This window comes from Drosophila takahashii, chromosome X (assembly GCF_030179915.1).
Source record: "Drosophila takahashii strain IR98-3 E-12201 chromosome X, DtakHiC1v2, whole genome shotgun sequence".
In the NCBI taxonomy this organism is placed as follows: domain Eukaryota; kingdom Metazoa; phylum Arthropoda; class Insecta; order Diptera; family Drosophilidae; genus Drosophila; species Drosophila takahashii.
In genome coordinates, this window is record NC_091683.1 from 7,978,935 (window position 1) to 7,995,169 (window position 16,235).

General features: G+C 35.7%; 2 protein-coding genes across 5 annotated transcripts in view; both read right to left on the reverse strand.

The window, feature by feature from the left end:
• Positions 1-16,235, reverse strand: part of mgl (low-density lipoprotein receptor-related protein megalin) — a 148,543-nt gene that overhangs the window by 84,893 nt on the left and 47,415 nt on the right. The gene's annotated exons all lie outside the window — the stretch shown is intronic.
• LOC108054708 (uncharacterized) lies at positions 8,141-8,984 on the reverse strand. The gene is given in 3 exon segments (XM_017137768.3): positions 8,141-8,317; positions 8,320-8,357; positions 8,921-8,984. Coding segments are annotated over 3 exon segments (279 nt in total).

Consider the following 16,235-nt stretch of genomic DNA (forward strand, 5'->3'; position numbering starts at 1 on the left):
TAATTAATTAAAATGTGAAAATAATATGAAATATTTGTAAAGGATTAGGGCCAATTTGATACACTTCTTCTTTTGGATCAGTGCACTTTGGCCGTTCACTTCAGCAGTTAACTCTGTCACACTCCTCAGACTCTCTCTTTCTGTTTGCGTTTGGCCATCTCTGTCACATTGTTGGCAACAAATTTTGGTTTATATTTATTGCATAAATTTTGATGGTCATAAAATGGAATTTGCCATAGACAAAATTGTTTTGAATTTTAATTTACTTGTCAGGGGGACAAGAACAACAGAGGCAGCTGTTGGCTGTTGGCAGACAGGTGCAAAAGGCAATGTAAATGTAATAATAACCGAAATGGATTTCGGGGCCTGTCACACCGGGCGAAGCGCCCCCAAGTAGGCAACGAATTTCGAGCTCCCGTCCAAAACACACACGCACAAATCCTTTTCGTATCCTCCAAGTCCTGGTCATTATTAATTGGCAATTGTGTTAAAGCCACAAATGAAACGGGGGCCACAGAATGTGGGACAGGCGGGCTTTAATCTTCTCGGGGCAGCTCCTCAAAATTGCACTTTGTACGATTCGAGAGTCCCAAATAAATGGCAAATGGCAAATAGCAAAGGCAACTGACAGCAGCAGGACGAAAATCCTCCTTCGTTCTTCTCCTTTGGCCCTTGGAAATAGTTGGAAAATGTTTTCGGTAAAAGTTTAAGGGGGAATCACATTTGCGCAAGTAAATATAAATATGCAATGAATTCGAGCAATTACGGCAAATTGGCAGAGAGACAAAGGAAAAACTGAAGTCAAGCCGGAAGAGAATATATATTTTTGTATTGTTTTTATTGAAGGAAGAAGATTAAATTGCGGGAAAACCGAAGGGCAGGGCAACTCTAAAGTATGGCAAAATAAATTCCAAACAGAAATGATCCAATTTAGTTTATTAAATATTATTATAATTTTATTTCTGTTATAATATTTATTATAAAAAGCACCACTTTCTTCTAAGTAAAATACATAGATGCTAGTTCAATTTATTTACCCAACTTGATAGATTACCCAAACCCTTTTCGAATTCGAGACAGATCAATTTCCGCTGGATAAACACTTCTTTTTCGTGTAATCTATTTTTTTTGTTCTTCTGTTTGCTCAATTTTCGGTCAATTCAATTTGTAGTTTATTTATATGTTTCATCTTGGACAGTTCTACGCTCGCCAAATGAATTCTCCCAATGCCTCGGCCTTTTTTTTCGCCATTGACTTTGACGAGCCATCGAAATCACTAGTGCCCACTCTATCGCACACAATCTTTCCCTCTCTCTCTTTCCTTTGCTTTCTGGTCCTTTTCCAAACGCCTTGTGCTAATGTCAAAGTAAGTCAACCGCTTTTGTTGACTCCTCTTTGACTTTCAGTCGCCGTCGTCACTTTTAGTGCTAAGCAAATTTCGCAGTCAAGTAACTGGTGCACTTAAAAAAAAGAGGGGATAAAAGTGAAAGAGAAAAATGTTCTGATTTTAACCCTCTATGCTGTACACTTATTTATAGAAAAATTAGTTTACAAATTTATTTAATAATGTGCAAAAATAGATTGGTTTTTGTAACGTATAATTTCAATACTTTTCAAATCATTTAAACATATTCAAAATTTTAAATATTCTAAATTATTCCCACAATTTTTAAATATTCCTATAATTTTTCAACATTTTTTAATAATTCTATTTATATTAAATTTTTTCACAATTTTTAAATATTTTTAGGTGTTAGAGTGACAGGAAAAACCTTTCACTAAAATTCCGTCTCTTTTTGGCTTAATTAAAATTGCCCGCCCATGCGAGAAAGAGAGAACGATAGCAAAAAAGAGAGAGAGGAGGGAAGTGCACCCAATTGTGTTCGATTACACTGTCGAACAGGAGTTTCGGTCTTTTCGGTCGCTTCGTTCGATAACCATATCGAATGTCTTGCTCAAAGTGGGAAAATATGCAAATGATTTCAACTTACCTATCAAAGCAAATAAACACACACACACAGCACAGGGACACATGCATGTATTGGTGTTTCTAATTGGAAATAGTTAGTTTTCGTTATCAAAAGATTTTTTACCTGCAATGAAAGGGATAAAATTTGTATGAATATTTGGTTTAATTAATGCATTGCAGGAATATCAAAGTAATCACATTTAATGTGTGTGTTCGGGCAAATGGTGATTGTTAATGGAAGCCGCTTGCAAGTAATTCCATTGCTAAGTAATAATCTGTAATTTGCGTACGAGATTTTTCGACTGCAGGGAATTGGCAAAATCGATGTTGTGCCCCCTCTTTTGCATAAACCTAATTAGTTTTCTCACAAGGAGCCGAAACACAATGGGAATCCCAGTGTAATCTTCGATTTCCAGGCTCAATAATCCACATGACCGACCGACCGGTGGGAAATGTTGGAAAAGCAATGGGAAATCGAAGAGTAAGGAGCGAAATGAGAAATGGGAAATGAGAGGCGACTGCAAGTATTGTCATAGAATTTATGGTTGAACTTTTATGTTTCACTGTTGCTCTGTCATTACCAGGGAAATGTACACAAACTGTGGTCATAGCCATTATTTGGATGTATTTTCTTTTAGGTACTGTACAGTGAAGCTCTACTAAGAAATACATTAATTTAATGATGTTAATTTTTAATAATAATTTAATTTTTGGGTCACCAAAAGAAAGAAAAAAATTATCAACGCTTAACATATAAATGTAGATTTTAAAATAATTAATAAACAAAGTTTTGGAAGTTTTTCCTTTTCCGATTGGAGACCTATAATCTAATTTACAGGCTTTATAAATGCAGTTTGGGGTCCCCTTTTGCAAACTGTCATACATTTTAGCTTGACATTTTTTTTTCGTGAATATTCACCCTCTAAGTGTGCCCACTGTAGCTGCATGGACATTTGTCTGCGACTAAAAAGGCGCGCTTCGCTGCACTTGAAATGAAGTTGTCTGTGTGCCAGTGCGTCTGGCTGTCAGTGTGTGTGTGTATGTCCTTTGTGCAATGTCTTCATATCCTTTCCGCCGGTGCATCGGTGTGTGTGTGCTGTGAGCTGTATTAAATATTTTTCTGCTTGCATTCAAAGCAATTGCGAACTGCTTTTCATTTGCAGTCGCCGTGTGTATCTGTATTTGTGTGTCTGTATCTGTGTGCGTCTGCAACTAATCTCATAAATCCCAAAGGTAAATATACACAAACAAGGAAAAACGCTTAAAAAGAATTGCTCAAAACTTCTCTCTATCTGTGTCACATACATCGGCAAAAAAAGAAAATGGAAAGAAAATGAGAGGGGGAAGGGGAGGCGGTGGTTTTCCGCCTGGCTGTCACTCTATATAAATAAATGCACCTCTATTTATATACATTTTTATTTACTTGCCTCCCCCGAGTGGGAATGCATTTTATTTCCATTTAATTTGCGGTCTGCAGCGCTCTGCAACTAAATGTTTTTGACTTCGGACATATCCTTGATATCCTCGAAACTCGAAGCGAAAGCCCAAAAGAAGGGGAGGGAAGGCAGCATATAGCATATAGAAATGGAACGACTATCTCCGAGGAATTCACAGCACACAGAGAATGTATTCACACAGAAATCTATATAAATGCTTAATATCAGATGCAAATATTCAGCCGGCAAATTCCACCGAGACATTGCCCATTCAAATCGATTGAGTTGAGTTTCTTCTTCCTTTACTTTCGAACAAATAATCGAATAATTTTCGACTCTATATGGGAAAATATAAGGAGGCCAAAAGGCACTTTCTGTGGTCATCATAATTGTCTAGAGAATTGCAAGTGCTTAAGTTATACCAAAAAAGAAAAAGGAGGCCAAGAGCTGGCTTAGCTCGGTTATCGGATGACTTATCCTGTTTACCAAGTCGAAATTTCATTTAAATATTCAAATTTTGAATTTATTCACCATCAAACACAAAAACACTTTCAGCAACCACAACATATTATTGCCTACTTTACAGTCAAAAAACCAATTATTTTTTGTACAAAATTGGGATCTGATTTTTTGGTAAAATTTTTGGTTTTTTTATTTCTTATTTTTGCTGTAACTTGGGCAAAACTGGTCCTACACCAAAAATACATACTGTTTTGAACAGATAACAAAACAAGAAATAAATCCATGACACTCTCCGGGTGATCTAGCAAAAATAAAATTTTAGCCAATTTTCAATTTTTTTGTAAGGGGGTATATCATAATTTTTTGCAAAAAATGGCAAAAAATAAAAATTTTCAGGTTGAAATGCAAATTGATTGGAAATTTAATAACGAGTTCAGAAAGGTATGACAATCCATATTTGGATCAATATTTCCATTGTTACGGTAAAAAAACGCGTTATTTTTTGTAAAAAATTGGGATCTGGGTTTTTGGAAAAAATGGGAATTTTTCTTTTTGTTTTTTCCTGTAACTTGGCCAAAAATGGTCCTACACCAAAAATACATTCTGTATCGAACAGATAACAAAATAATAAACAAATTACACTTTTGTCTATCTACTTAACTTTTCTATCTTAAAGAAGAAATGAAAATAAAAGGTAAACACTTAACAATCTAGCAAGTTGAACCCTTTGCTTTTCAATTTCATTTTATTTTTCTACTCCATTTGTTGTGCAAGCCATTTTCGATTGAAAACGTTGGAGTCTGTGTGTTTGGACATCAACGCTTAGTGTTGGGCAATGTCAACACCTCCTTTTCAGGTCTGAAAAGGGGTGACGGGGGGATGTTTCAGCCCCTTAACACCCCCCTTCCGGTTGGCAGTTGTGTGTGCGACTTATTTGCTGAGTGACACACAAATTCGTTTCGGCGACAAACGCCTCGACTTTGACTGGCCCAAAGTTATTGGGTTTGCGGGTGGTTCGGATGGGTTGTGTAGGTTGATGGGGTTCGTTCCCAAGGATGTTTGAGTTGTTAAGCTGCTTTGGGGCCCTCACATGTGCTGGAAAGTGGTCAAGAGCGTTGTCCATTCAGTGTTCACTTTGTTGTCCTCCTTTTATCCCTTCGCTCCTTTCGCTCCTTTCGCAGTTCCTTCGTGCTCATCCTGTCATGTTTTCCGTGTATATTTATCTGCCATTTTTATGCGATACTAAATTTTGCGTGGCTGTGTGTGTTGCGGAAAAACGAATCTGCAATGTGCAGCGTCATTTGATGGTCGAATACATTTTCCTTTCTATTTTCTGCACTGGCGCAAGGAAATGCGATAGCGGGATTTTGTCGAACATAGCCGGCAATCTTAAGTGTCCTGGCAGGTTAAAGTTATGCTATTTGTGTCTGACCTCAAGTATTTGAAATCGAGTCGGGGTTTAAATTATTATGAGATGTTTAAAGAACTGAATTTGTGGCAAAAGATTATAAAATACATAAATATTTTAATCTAATATAAATTAGTATAGACAAATATAGGTAATACTAATTGTAATAAATTTATTAATTTCCTTTTAAATTATATAAATTCTTGTTAATGACCCAAATGACCTTGGCTTTTTTCTTAGTCGTTTGTTTCGCTTTTTTGCCCTTTAAATTATTTGATACACATACGAAGGTTTTTCTTGCCTCTCACTCACTCGCGCACATCATAAATATGCTTGCCCAAAAGTGCCGTTTTGTCACTCTATCCCTCCATCTCGCTCGCACTTGATGCGGTTGCTATTGTTGTTGTTGTTGGCCTTGCATAGAAATTACTTTTACTGGGGAAATGGGATTTTCGTTGTTATTCTTGTTGCAACACTGCGGCGATTATGCGACGCCAAAGCAATTTTTGGCCAGAAAGAGAGGAGGGGAAATTACGAAAGAGCGAGAGGGATAATGTGGGTAAAGCTTTCAATCTTCTGCGGTATTTTCTATGCAAAAAAGAAAACGCACAGATTGTGGAAAAGCACATTTTTAGCTCTCCATTAATTCATTCTATGATATATGTTTAATTTTTTTAATATTTCAAAAATATTTCTCTTATTCAATTAACAAAAATAGTTTTATTTTATTAATTATAAAGAATTTTTTTTTAATTTTTCTGTGTTTGAGTTTATTTTGCCATTTTCCTTTCCGTTGTATTTAATTTGATTATTTCTTTTTTTCTTCCATATTTGTGTTGGCAATTTGCAATTTCCTCCGCACAAAAGTTGCATATGCAGCACACGTTGCGTATGCGTGATGTCAGCAATGATTAATTAATGAAACAAACAAGAGAGTGCGTAAGCGTAAGCGAGATGGATGTACAGATAATGAGCGAGACAGCTGCAGAGCATAATCGTTAAGAGTAAAACGATTAATTGCTCACGAAAATTACGACAAAAAAGTATTAAAATTTGATTTTAATTTCGTATTCACGCATCGCTTAGTTGCAAATCCATTGGGTACAGTGAAGACCAGCGAACATGAAAATAATCAAGTTCAAATCCATTTCTTGGGTAATCGAAACTAATTAGTGGAACTCAGGGAAAATTACAGATTTTCCTCACATTTTTTTCCGCCCGTTTTTGCGCCCTAATGGCTGCCCACAAATTGAATAATTGCATGAGTTACACACACACACAAAACGAGCGAAAAAAAAAAATGGGAAAATTCAACCAAAAGCTTGTTAAATTTCCCACGCTTCTTGAAAGAAGCAAAAACAAAAAAAAAAAGCACAAGAAAAACGGCGACAGAAAAAAAGAAAAGAAAACTTCAGGGAGGAGACTCACACATTCATACAAAATCATGATAATTGAATCAAATTGCATGTCAACAGTGGATTAGCAAAGCGAGAGAGTAGAGGGAAAATTATATAAAAATTGCATTGAAATGATTATTTGAGAAAGTAGCAGAGAAATTGCCGCAGAAGCCGAAACTTGTCCTTGTTCCCACGCACATGGGCTTACATAAAAAAGCACATAGATATGTGTATGTCTATCTATAAAATATATAAAACAGACTCATTTGAGGCTGAAAAAACCCACAGCAGACAAATGAAGAGGCGAGGAATAAAGCTGTGGCCAGAAAGGCCCCTGGAGAAAGGCGCGGAGAAAGGAGAAAGGCGCAGGGAAAAGGGTCGTTGGCAACATGGGTTAAAGTGCTCGCTTCTCCCTGCGAAGCAAAAAGAAATTGCTGATAGAGTGGGTTAACCCAAGTCCTGATGAGGCACACTTTGGTGGTTCCCTTTTCCCTTTTTCTCTTTCTCTATCTTTAAAACAATGAACTGCAAATTGTGCGCAAATTACATAAAAAAGTAAACAAAAAAAATTATGGCCCAGAGTGGGGCAACAAAAATATAAAGAATAAATAAACAAGTAAACAAAAGGGCAACCAAGTAAAACCAAATAAAAATTCGTTGAAAGAGCTGCTCGGAATGAGTCAGCGAAAAGAAGTACATTTCGCATAATGCACCACATGGCGTATGCTTGATATGTGGAAGCATAGCCAAGAAATTAATGGCAAAAGAGAGCTTAAGTCAAGTGCCATGAAGGAAACACATAAATTAATTATTGAGCTGATAAAAGCAACAAGTATAGCTGGGGAAAAATAAAAATAAATATTCTTAAAATTTATTACGGCAAGAAAAATAAAAATTTAAATTAATAAATTTGAATTATAATAAAACAGCATTTTACAATACAATAAATAAATTAAACTAATGGAAAACACAATCTAGATAAATTCAAAAATAAGCTAAACTAAAGCGAAACCCATTACACAAAAAATAAAATAAACTTCAAGTTCATCTCAAAGCTAAAAGCAACCACTTAGCACCCTTTAAAATTTAATCGATTTGAGTTGTGCTGCTCGCACAGAACAGAAACCGCTTCTTGAGACATTAAGCAAATATTGAAACATAAATTTCAATTTGTGCTATTTCTTTTTTCAGCGATGTTTGTTTATTACTTGGGCATATCAATTTTGCCGGTGAAAGATTAAATAAACACAAATGTGAGCCAGGACGTTGGGTGGGCGGGTGGTAGTGGTAGTGGGTGTTGGGATCCGGAAAAGCCCTCCTCCATTCCTCGGAAAAAAGTGCATTGGCATATTAAGCGTCTGTCTGCAGGGCACAAACTCCAACTCAAACACAAACAGAGAAACAGAAACAGAAAACAGAAAACTGAAAACAGAAACAGGCAAACGTGGTGTGCACATTTTATTTTATTTTATTTCATTTTTACGATTTTCATTTTCATGTCTGAAAGTTTTCTTTCAATGTTTCTGTGTGTGGCAACAACGGCAAGAGGCAAAAGTTTCAATTTCTGCAATTGTTGAATTTTTGCACGCACAAGAAATAAAGATGAACGAACACACCCATGCGGCGCGGTTACCTCTCGGCACATCACATGCAACGATAATGTGAATGACCAGGGACCAGAGAGACTGTTTCAGAGACTCAAAGCTGAGACTGAGACGGAGGACTGGAGACGGAGGCGGAGACCCAATGGAGCTGCCATATTGACAATGGGACTGGAGACGAGCGCGCCAAGTTGCAGAAAATTCCAGAGTCCCAGCACAGTGGGTTAAAGTCTTGGGAAAACCAAGGACTTTTTTAGGTAAGTGTTAGCCAAATAAAAAGTGCCACTTTTCAAACCATAAATAATTTTTAAATTATAATAAATTAAAGTGAAATTTTAAGAGCCTGAAATAATTATTTAACAAAAATAGTAAACACAAAATAAATAAAATTAAATAGAGACCAATTTTGAAATTAAATTAAAAAATAATTAAATTTACACCGCAAAATTAATTAAAATTGTTAAAAATGCGCAATAAATAATAGAATTATAAAGTGTAACTAGAATTTAGTTTTTACAAATTGTAAGCAAAGTTAAATTGCATTTGAGCAATAAACTAAAATACACAAACAAAAAAAAGGTAAAAGTAAATAAAAAGGCATGTAAACAAGCCGAGTCGGTCGGTAAATCTAGTCGGTAAATTAGGACCGGTTTCAGCAATTCGCGCCGATGGCCAATGGACCTTGACCACTGTGGCCGGTGGGTCGGTCATAACCGGGCTCAATGCGAGCCAGTTGCATTTTCCATTGGCCATTGGCCGTTGGCTTGCCGAGTACGTGCTGAAAATGAGCAAAAGTCTCAATTCGAGTGCCTAATTAAATCAGCATCACTCTATCTGCCCGCTATGTGAGGTCGACTGCAGGCGATCAATCGATTGATCGATCGAAATCGAACATCCGATCGTTCCAAATTCAATTACTTATTTCAATAAGCCAAAGTGTCAAATGCTAAATATATTTCCCAAAAACAAAGTTCAATTGGCTGCAGAGAGATCGTTGAAAGAAGTAAAAAATATATTATGATTTTAATTATAGGCAAAAGGTCAGTAAACACAGGGCGTATACATGATTTTATGGCAAATAGGTAAATTAAATATAACTTATAAAATAATTTAATCTAATATTATTATTTCTTAATTTAAATTGAATATATATATTCTGAAGAATTTAACTTCTTAAAATCTTTCATATTTTCCTCCGTTTTCCTGTTGATTTTTCCTCCGCTTATTTTTCCGTGACACAGTTTCCCCCGAATTCATTATCACTTTTCCAACTGGTTCGCAGTGGACACACCTCTCCATCTACATCCATCTACTATGTTTCGCATTTTCCCCCTTTCTTTCTGCGTATCAATTATGAGTCTTTGACTTGGTTTAGCTTTAAAAGCTGAGCAAAAGGAAAAAGGAGAGAAAAAAAAACCATAATAACCCAACAATTTCCGCTGTTCGGTTGTGGAAAAACAAGTTTTTCTTGACTTTGACTGTGACTCCTTGGGCTGGTTTTTGGTTTTTGGTTTTGGCTTTGGCTTTTCTTTTAAGGCGATTCGGTTATTAAGTTGGCGAACGGGAAAGCCGGGCCGCCCCTTCCTGTTGGATTTGCATAACCTGCTGCTACTTCTATTTCCATATCTATTTCTGTTTCTCTTTCAATTTCTATTTGTTTAACCCCTCGAAGAAATGGACAAATCAATTTGCTTGACAACCGCACACACTACACACTGTATGTGTGGCGGCACCCACGCTCGAAATCGAATTGAGTGTTGATTTATTGGCCATGATCTGATTTTGAACAAACAAGAAAACCCATTTAGCGACATGACCAGGAATAAATAAACATACGAGTACGAGTACAAACAAAAAGCATGGAAGAAGGGGGCAGAAAGAGACGGAGACAGAGGCGGAGAAAGAGACGGAGTGACCGGCGTGCGAGCGAGAGAGAAGCATGTCAAATGGTGCACATAAATCTAATTGAATTAGCGTACGAAAATCAAATCAAAAAGCAAAAGCACCCCAAAAATTGACACTTTAAATCGAAAGACCCAAAGGCACAAGTGTGAAAAGCATAGAGAGTTCAATGACCGCCGATCGTTGACTCCTTTGAGAAATATATACATATATATATACAATATGCACATCGATATGCAATATTGGTCAAATTATTTGGCCACGACTTTGATAAATTCGATTTGAGTCGACAGAGATGAATGATTTTGCAGGGGAAAAAGAAAAAGGGCGCCAAAAATGGGTCACCGCATTTGTACAAGCTTCTTTAACATGTGTAATATATATTTTCGATACACGTAAACAAAATGGTAAATTATTTATTTAGATTCCAAATATCCAAGCCAAATTGTTTGTAAATCAAAAGTGCAGCCTGAAAATTTAGGCAAAGCAACTAGCAATTAAAGCGACTTTGTAGTGAACATGACTTTGAATTTCATTCGAAGGCAACTCAATTTAAAGTCAATTAAACTGTTCAATTGTTCATAAAACATTTGACTGCACAAACAGTGGGCCACAAAAGTCACTCGAGCGGATAAAAACAGAGTGCAAGAGTTGCCCCTGAATTATTTAGCAATTTACCGGATGGAAACCGAAGAACCAGAGTTGTAGAACGTACAAAAAAAGAAGAAAGGAGCCCCCCCTGACGAGATGTCACATTAACACTGCTTAGCAAGCAGTCGAACACGTGTCTGACAAGAGAATCTTCTTCAACTATCCATCAAAAAGTTCCCCAACCCAGCCACCCGAAAAAAGCCCCATCCATATATGGTGGATATATATATATATATATATACCATTCTCTTCGCATCAGTCACGGTTTCGTCCCGTCTCTTTCCCTTCGCCCCCTGCTGTCTCTTTCCCACTCGCTGCGTAGACAAATGCTAATAGCATGGCAAATTTAATTTTCACACTCACTTTGTGCGTGTGTACTTGGCTTTCGGTGGTGTGTGTGTGTGTGCGAGTGTGTGTGAGAAGTGATTTTGGGTCTGCTTCTTCTTCGCGCTGCGGCTTTAATTGAATTTGCTGCGTTTTTGTTTTGCTGTTTTATTAGTTACAATTTTTGCGCTCAATTATGCGAACGTTAATTCCATTTTTCAAAGCTACAGCAGATAAAACCAAGAAAATATATAATAACAAATATATATATTATATTTCTATTACAAATATGAAAAGGTGTATTTAAAAATTATACAAATTATATTTGATTAAAACTATTCTTTTAGAAATTAGAGTAGGTAATTCACAAAAATATTAGATATAAAACTTATAAACTATTTTGGTTTACCAATCATTTTTTGAGGCAATGTTTTTCTGATTTGTAATATTTAGAAATTTATTTCCAAGTTAGTTCGATTTATGGGATTTCGACTGTATCTGTGTGTCTACCTCCGCTTTATGTTTTCTAGATTTCGTTGATGTTTCTTTGCTTGTTGTTTCTATCCCTCGGTTTTGGTTTTTGCTTTTGTTTGGCGCGAATTTTTGCGTTTGCTGTAAGCGCCATTTAAGCCGACGGCAGCTGTCAGTCGCCCCCTCTCTCTTCCGCACACACTACCCGTCTCTCTCCATCTGCTTTTATCTATTTTAACATGCATGTGCGAGGGTGTGTGTGTGCATGGGTGTATGGGTGTTTGTTTGGATGAAGAGGTGCTTTTAATCGCTGGACGGGAACAGAAATAAAAAATGGAGTAGCAGCAGCCAACTAACATTGCATATTGTCCAGTACACATATTCCCTTTGTGAGTTGGCAACCCCCAACTAGGGTTGCCATCCCTTTCGCTTTTCCCCAAACTGAAAACTGCTTTAATAAAGTTAGTTAGTTTGGATTTGAGCAGCAGTATTTGATTTAATATTTTCGACAAACCGCAAGGCTATAGATTAGAAAAATCTGTCAAAAATGATGGGCAAAATAAAAACTTAAAAAATTACGTATACGCCCAGTTGAACCGGCTTATCAGAAAACCGCACTAAACCAAGTATAATGTGACCATTGTTTTGTATTAAGTTACCCCAGTTTGCGCTCGCCTAATTATGATATATATCTGCATTGAACAGCATTGCAAATTGGAGCTGTCACATATCACGCATACGACTAGTTGAACAGCCAAATCACTCAAAACTGTCAGCGGTTATTTTGGTTTTAAGTTCAAAGTTCTGTTCGTTGGGAAAAGAGCGATTTTCAGCTGTCACAATTTACAAACACACGCACATTCTACGTACACACAATTTGGATTTAGAGTACCAATAATAATAGTAAAACATTATAGAGTAAAACATATTTCTTCACTAATTGTAAAAATATGAAGTACGTATTTAAATTAAATTTAAAAAGGTTATATTTAATAATAAAAATATTACATTAGAAAATTAAATTAAATATGTCGAATATTATAAAAAAATATTTAAAACCGTGTTTATTATATGATTTACAATTTTCCTTGGCGCTTTAAATTTATTGAAAATTGAGCTGCATTTTCCTGCCGGCAGCTTTGTGTCAAGATTAAATATATGTTTGCCCTTTGCTAAATCCTCCTTGGATCCTCCTCCACTTGTTGTCCTTTTGGCATGCTCAAGTTTTTGTTTTTCCGGTTTTTCCACTATCTGCATTTTCTTGTTGTTGTTGCCACGTTGTTTTTCCTGCTGTTTTTGTTGGGCGGTCAACCTGACATGTGAGCCACAGGCACGAATACAAATGCTTAAATTGTGTGGCGTATTTGGTAGCTGCAGGCTTTAATGCACAAAACCAGAGTCACAAGACAGGATGGGATGAGGGGGGATTTTCCATTTTCCCCCTGTTTAGTAGTGTGTGAAAAATGCGCGCCACAGCCAACAAATTAACAACAACACTTGGAAAACGGAGAAGAAGAAATAAAATCTACACACAACATACAAACACACACTCGTACGAAATAAAAAAATAAAAAATGGTTAGAAATTGGAACAATGACCGCCAAGTGCTGCCAACTCTCTGTCTCCCTCTCTCTCTCTCCCTCCATCCCTCCCTCTTTTTCCCACACAATGTTTTGGTTCATTCATACATTTTTGTAATTTTTTTGTATTAACGTTTGTTTGCTCGTTTTCGTCTGCCGCCTTTTTTTCGGCTAGATATTTAAAGACTTGAATTTCACGGCTCTGATTACAGACTTCTCTTTTTGGTCACACAAAGTTGCTTAAATTTAATGGATTGAAAAAGGTATTTAAATATGACTTGCAATAAAGAAATTACACAATTAATGTCGCTTTTGTTAAAAAAATAAAAGTAATTTTCCTTTATTTTAATATCAATGTAATCAATATAACTTTATTAAATTTAAATGTGTGAATTATTGCCGAGAACAATATGTAATTAAATGCTTTGGTTTTACTTTAATAAACTTATTCACGCCCAACATATTGAATTACAACTGTGTGGGCCTCAAATTCAATTATCGAAAAATGTTGCCGAATTAAGTGAGTGAAATTCAAATCGTGTCGAATGATTATGGGTATTAATTAATTATTAATTCGCTGCATATTTGTTTACATACAGTATGTGTGCAATGATTTATCCAGGAAAAAAGGTATTGAATTCTTTTTCATATGTTTAAGACCCCAAGCTGAATTTAGGATAATTTAAGCGTGCAATTTAAAGAAGTTAACCTAGTTAGTCTTCATTTTTCCTTGCAGCCATTGAAATTTGCATGCTAATTTGATTGATTTCACACAGAACCCCAGAAAACTTCTGCTGATTACCTTTGTTTGTCTGCCGATTTGTTTATGTTTATGTTCATTCCAATTCCAATTGCAACTCTCTCTGGAAATTACTATCTCTGTGAATTACCCGCCGGCTGTGTTTGCTCAATTTGAGCATATTTAAATATAATTTGATTTGCCAGTTAAATGGAAAATGATTTATTAAATGTGCGTGCGTGTTTTTTTCTTTTTTTATATTTTAATTTTACCCAGTGTCTCTCGCTCGTTTGCCTTCTGCTGATTATTATTGTAGTTTAATTAAAATGTTTATTGTTTTTATTTGTTGCATGTTTTCACTAAAATTGCAGCAAATTATTATGATGAAAAAAAAGAAAAATATAAAAGGTAAACAAGCAAAGAGACAGAAAGGAAAATTAATACAGCAATCATGTTCAATTTTTATCTGCGAAGATTTAAATCGGTTTTGTTTGCGTTTCAGGTTGTGGCGACTCGGGATTTTGTCATTAATGGCAAACAAGTTTATCAAACAAAGGCAGTTTTTTTTCTAGAATATTTATTTTTATGCATTTTATTTATTATACTTTTATTTAAAATTCTTTAGCAAAGCTAAAAAATATAAAATTTTATAATTTTACAAGCAAAAATTATTATATTTTGGTGTTCAGAATCTTCACTGTAGATAGTTCTCGTACCCCTAAAAATGTCGCCATTTGAAATTGGTTTTCACATGCTGTTGTGCACACGTTTGCAAATCTGTTCGCCCCCAACTTGATATACTATATAACAGACCATATATGTGTATATATTTCTACGCCTGTGTATTATTAACTGAAACTGAAACTGAACTCTCAAACTCTCAAACCCCTTCGCTTCTCGTAACGCTGAACAATTTGGATTTTGCGGTTGCCCGGGTTGATTGTTCGTTAATTGGTTTCAATGCCTTGCAACCGCACTGGGCCTCCGTTTTCCCTCGTTTCGTTTGGGTTTTGGGCAACATCCTGCCGCCATTTTCCACCCACCACCCGTCACACCCACTTTGCCCCGCCTATTTTAGCGAGGAGGAGGTGGCGAATTTATTGCACTTGAACTGCACTCGAAGTGGAGCAGAAAGAGTTCTTCATTCGCGTTTTGTAATTGGATTAGTTCAAGTTTTTCTATAGCAAAATCAAAGTCCATATATTTGAATTGCGTGTCAGAAATTATGTCGCCAAAGAAAAGCAATTGTCAAGAACATAAATTGAAAGTTAGTAAGTCAAAAAAATTTTCAAAATATTTTAAAACGTTTTATAAATTAAAAAAATGTTTTAAATAATATTTCTGTTCTCTTAAAATGTTTTTAAATTATCTTTGTCCAAAGTCAAAAGATTTTCTCTGTGAACAAACGAAATAAAATAAAATTATTTTTCTAGATTGTTTTAAGGTTTTCCTTAAAATTATATAGTATAAATTTTAGAATACATTCTTTGATATTTTGCTCATCTCTGAAACCCTTACTTCCGATTTGTCTCGCTTATTTTATCCCTTCTCCTTTTAATTTTACATATTTCCTTGCCTTCGGGTCAGCCAAGAAGAACGATAATTTAAACATTTGCGCATAATTTATTTAATGCTCTTTGAACGTTCCCCACAGTCAAAGTTTTCTAAGCCCCCGAAGGAAAGAGAGGGAGACAGTCAGGGGAGTGAGACGGCAGATACAATTGCCAAGATTATTATTATTGTTATTATCCCACATTGTTGTTGCTGCCTTTGTAAGTCGTTGACTTTGTCCAATTGAGCTCGATGAATTTGTTAATTGCGTTGATTATTGGCATTTATTATTAAAAATAATACATAGTATTTGCCTATTTGCCATTGTTGTTAATTTTATAATTATTATTTGCTGCTCTCCGGTGGCCTTTGAGTGGCCCAAATATTTGTGCGTGTGCAGACAAAAACAAGAGCAGCAGCAACAACAACAACAACGTTTGGTTTGGCTACATGAAATTGCAATTAAAAGCCGAAGCCCGAAAGGCATTTTATGCATGAAATATTCCGGCACGGTGGGTTAAAGTGTTTTTTTGTTTTCAAAATCACTACGCCTTTGAAGTGGAAATTAAAATTTTTTAAATTCTAAAATTTCTGCGGCTTAATTACCGTTTTGTAGTAATTTTCCGTTCCCATGTTTATTTGTGGTTTTTCAATGTTCCAGCTTATTAAAGTATTTGCTCCACAGTTAAAGCGACAAATTTAAAGAGCTTAACGTTTATGAAACAATTAGGTATTCATGTAAAT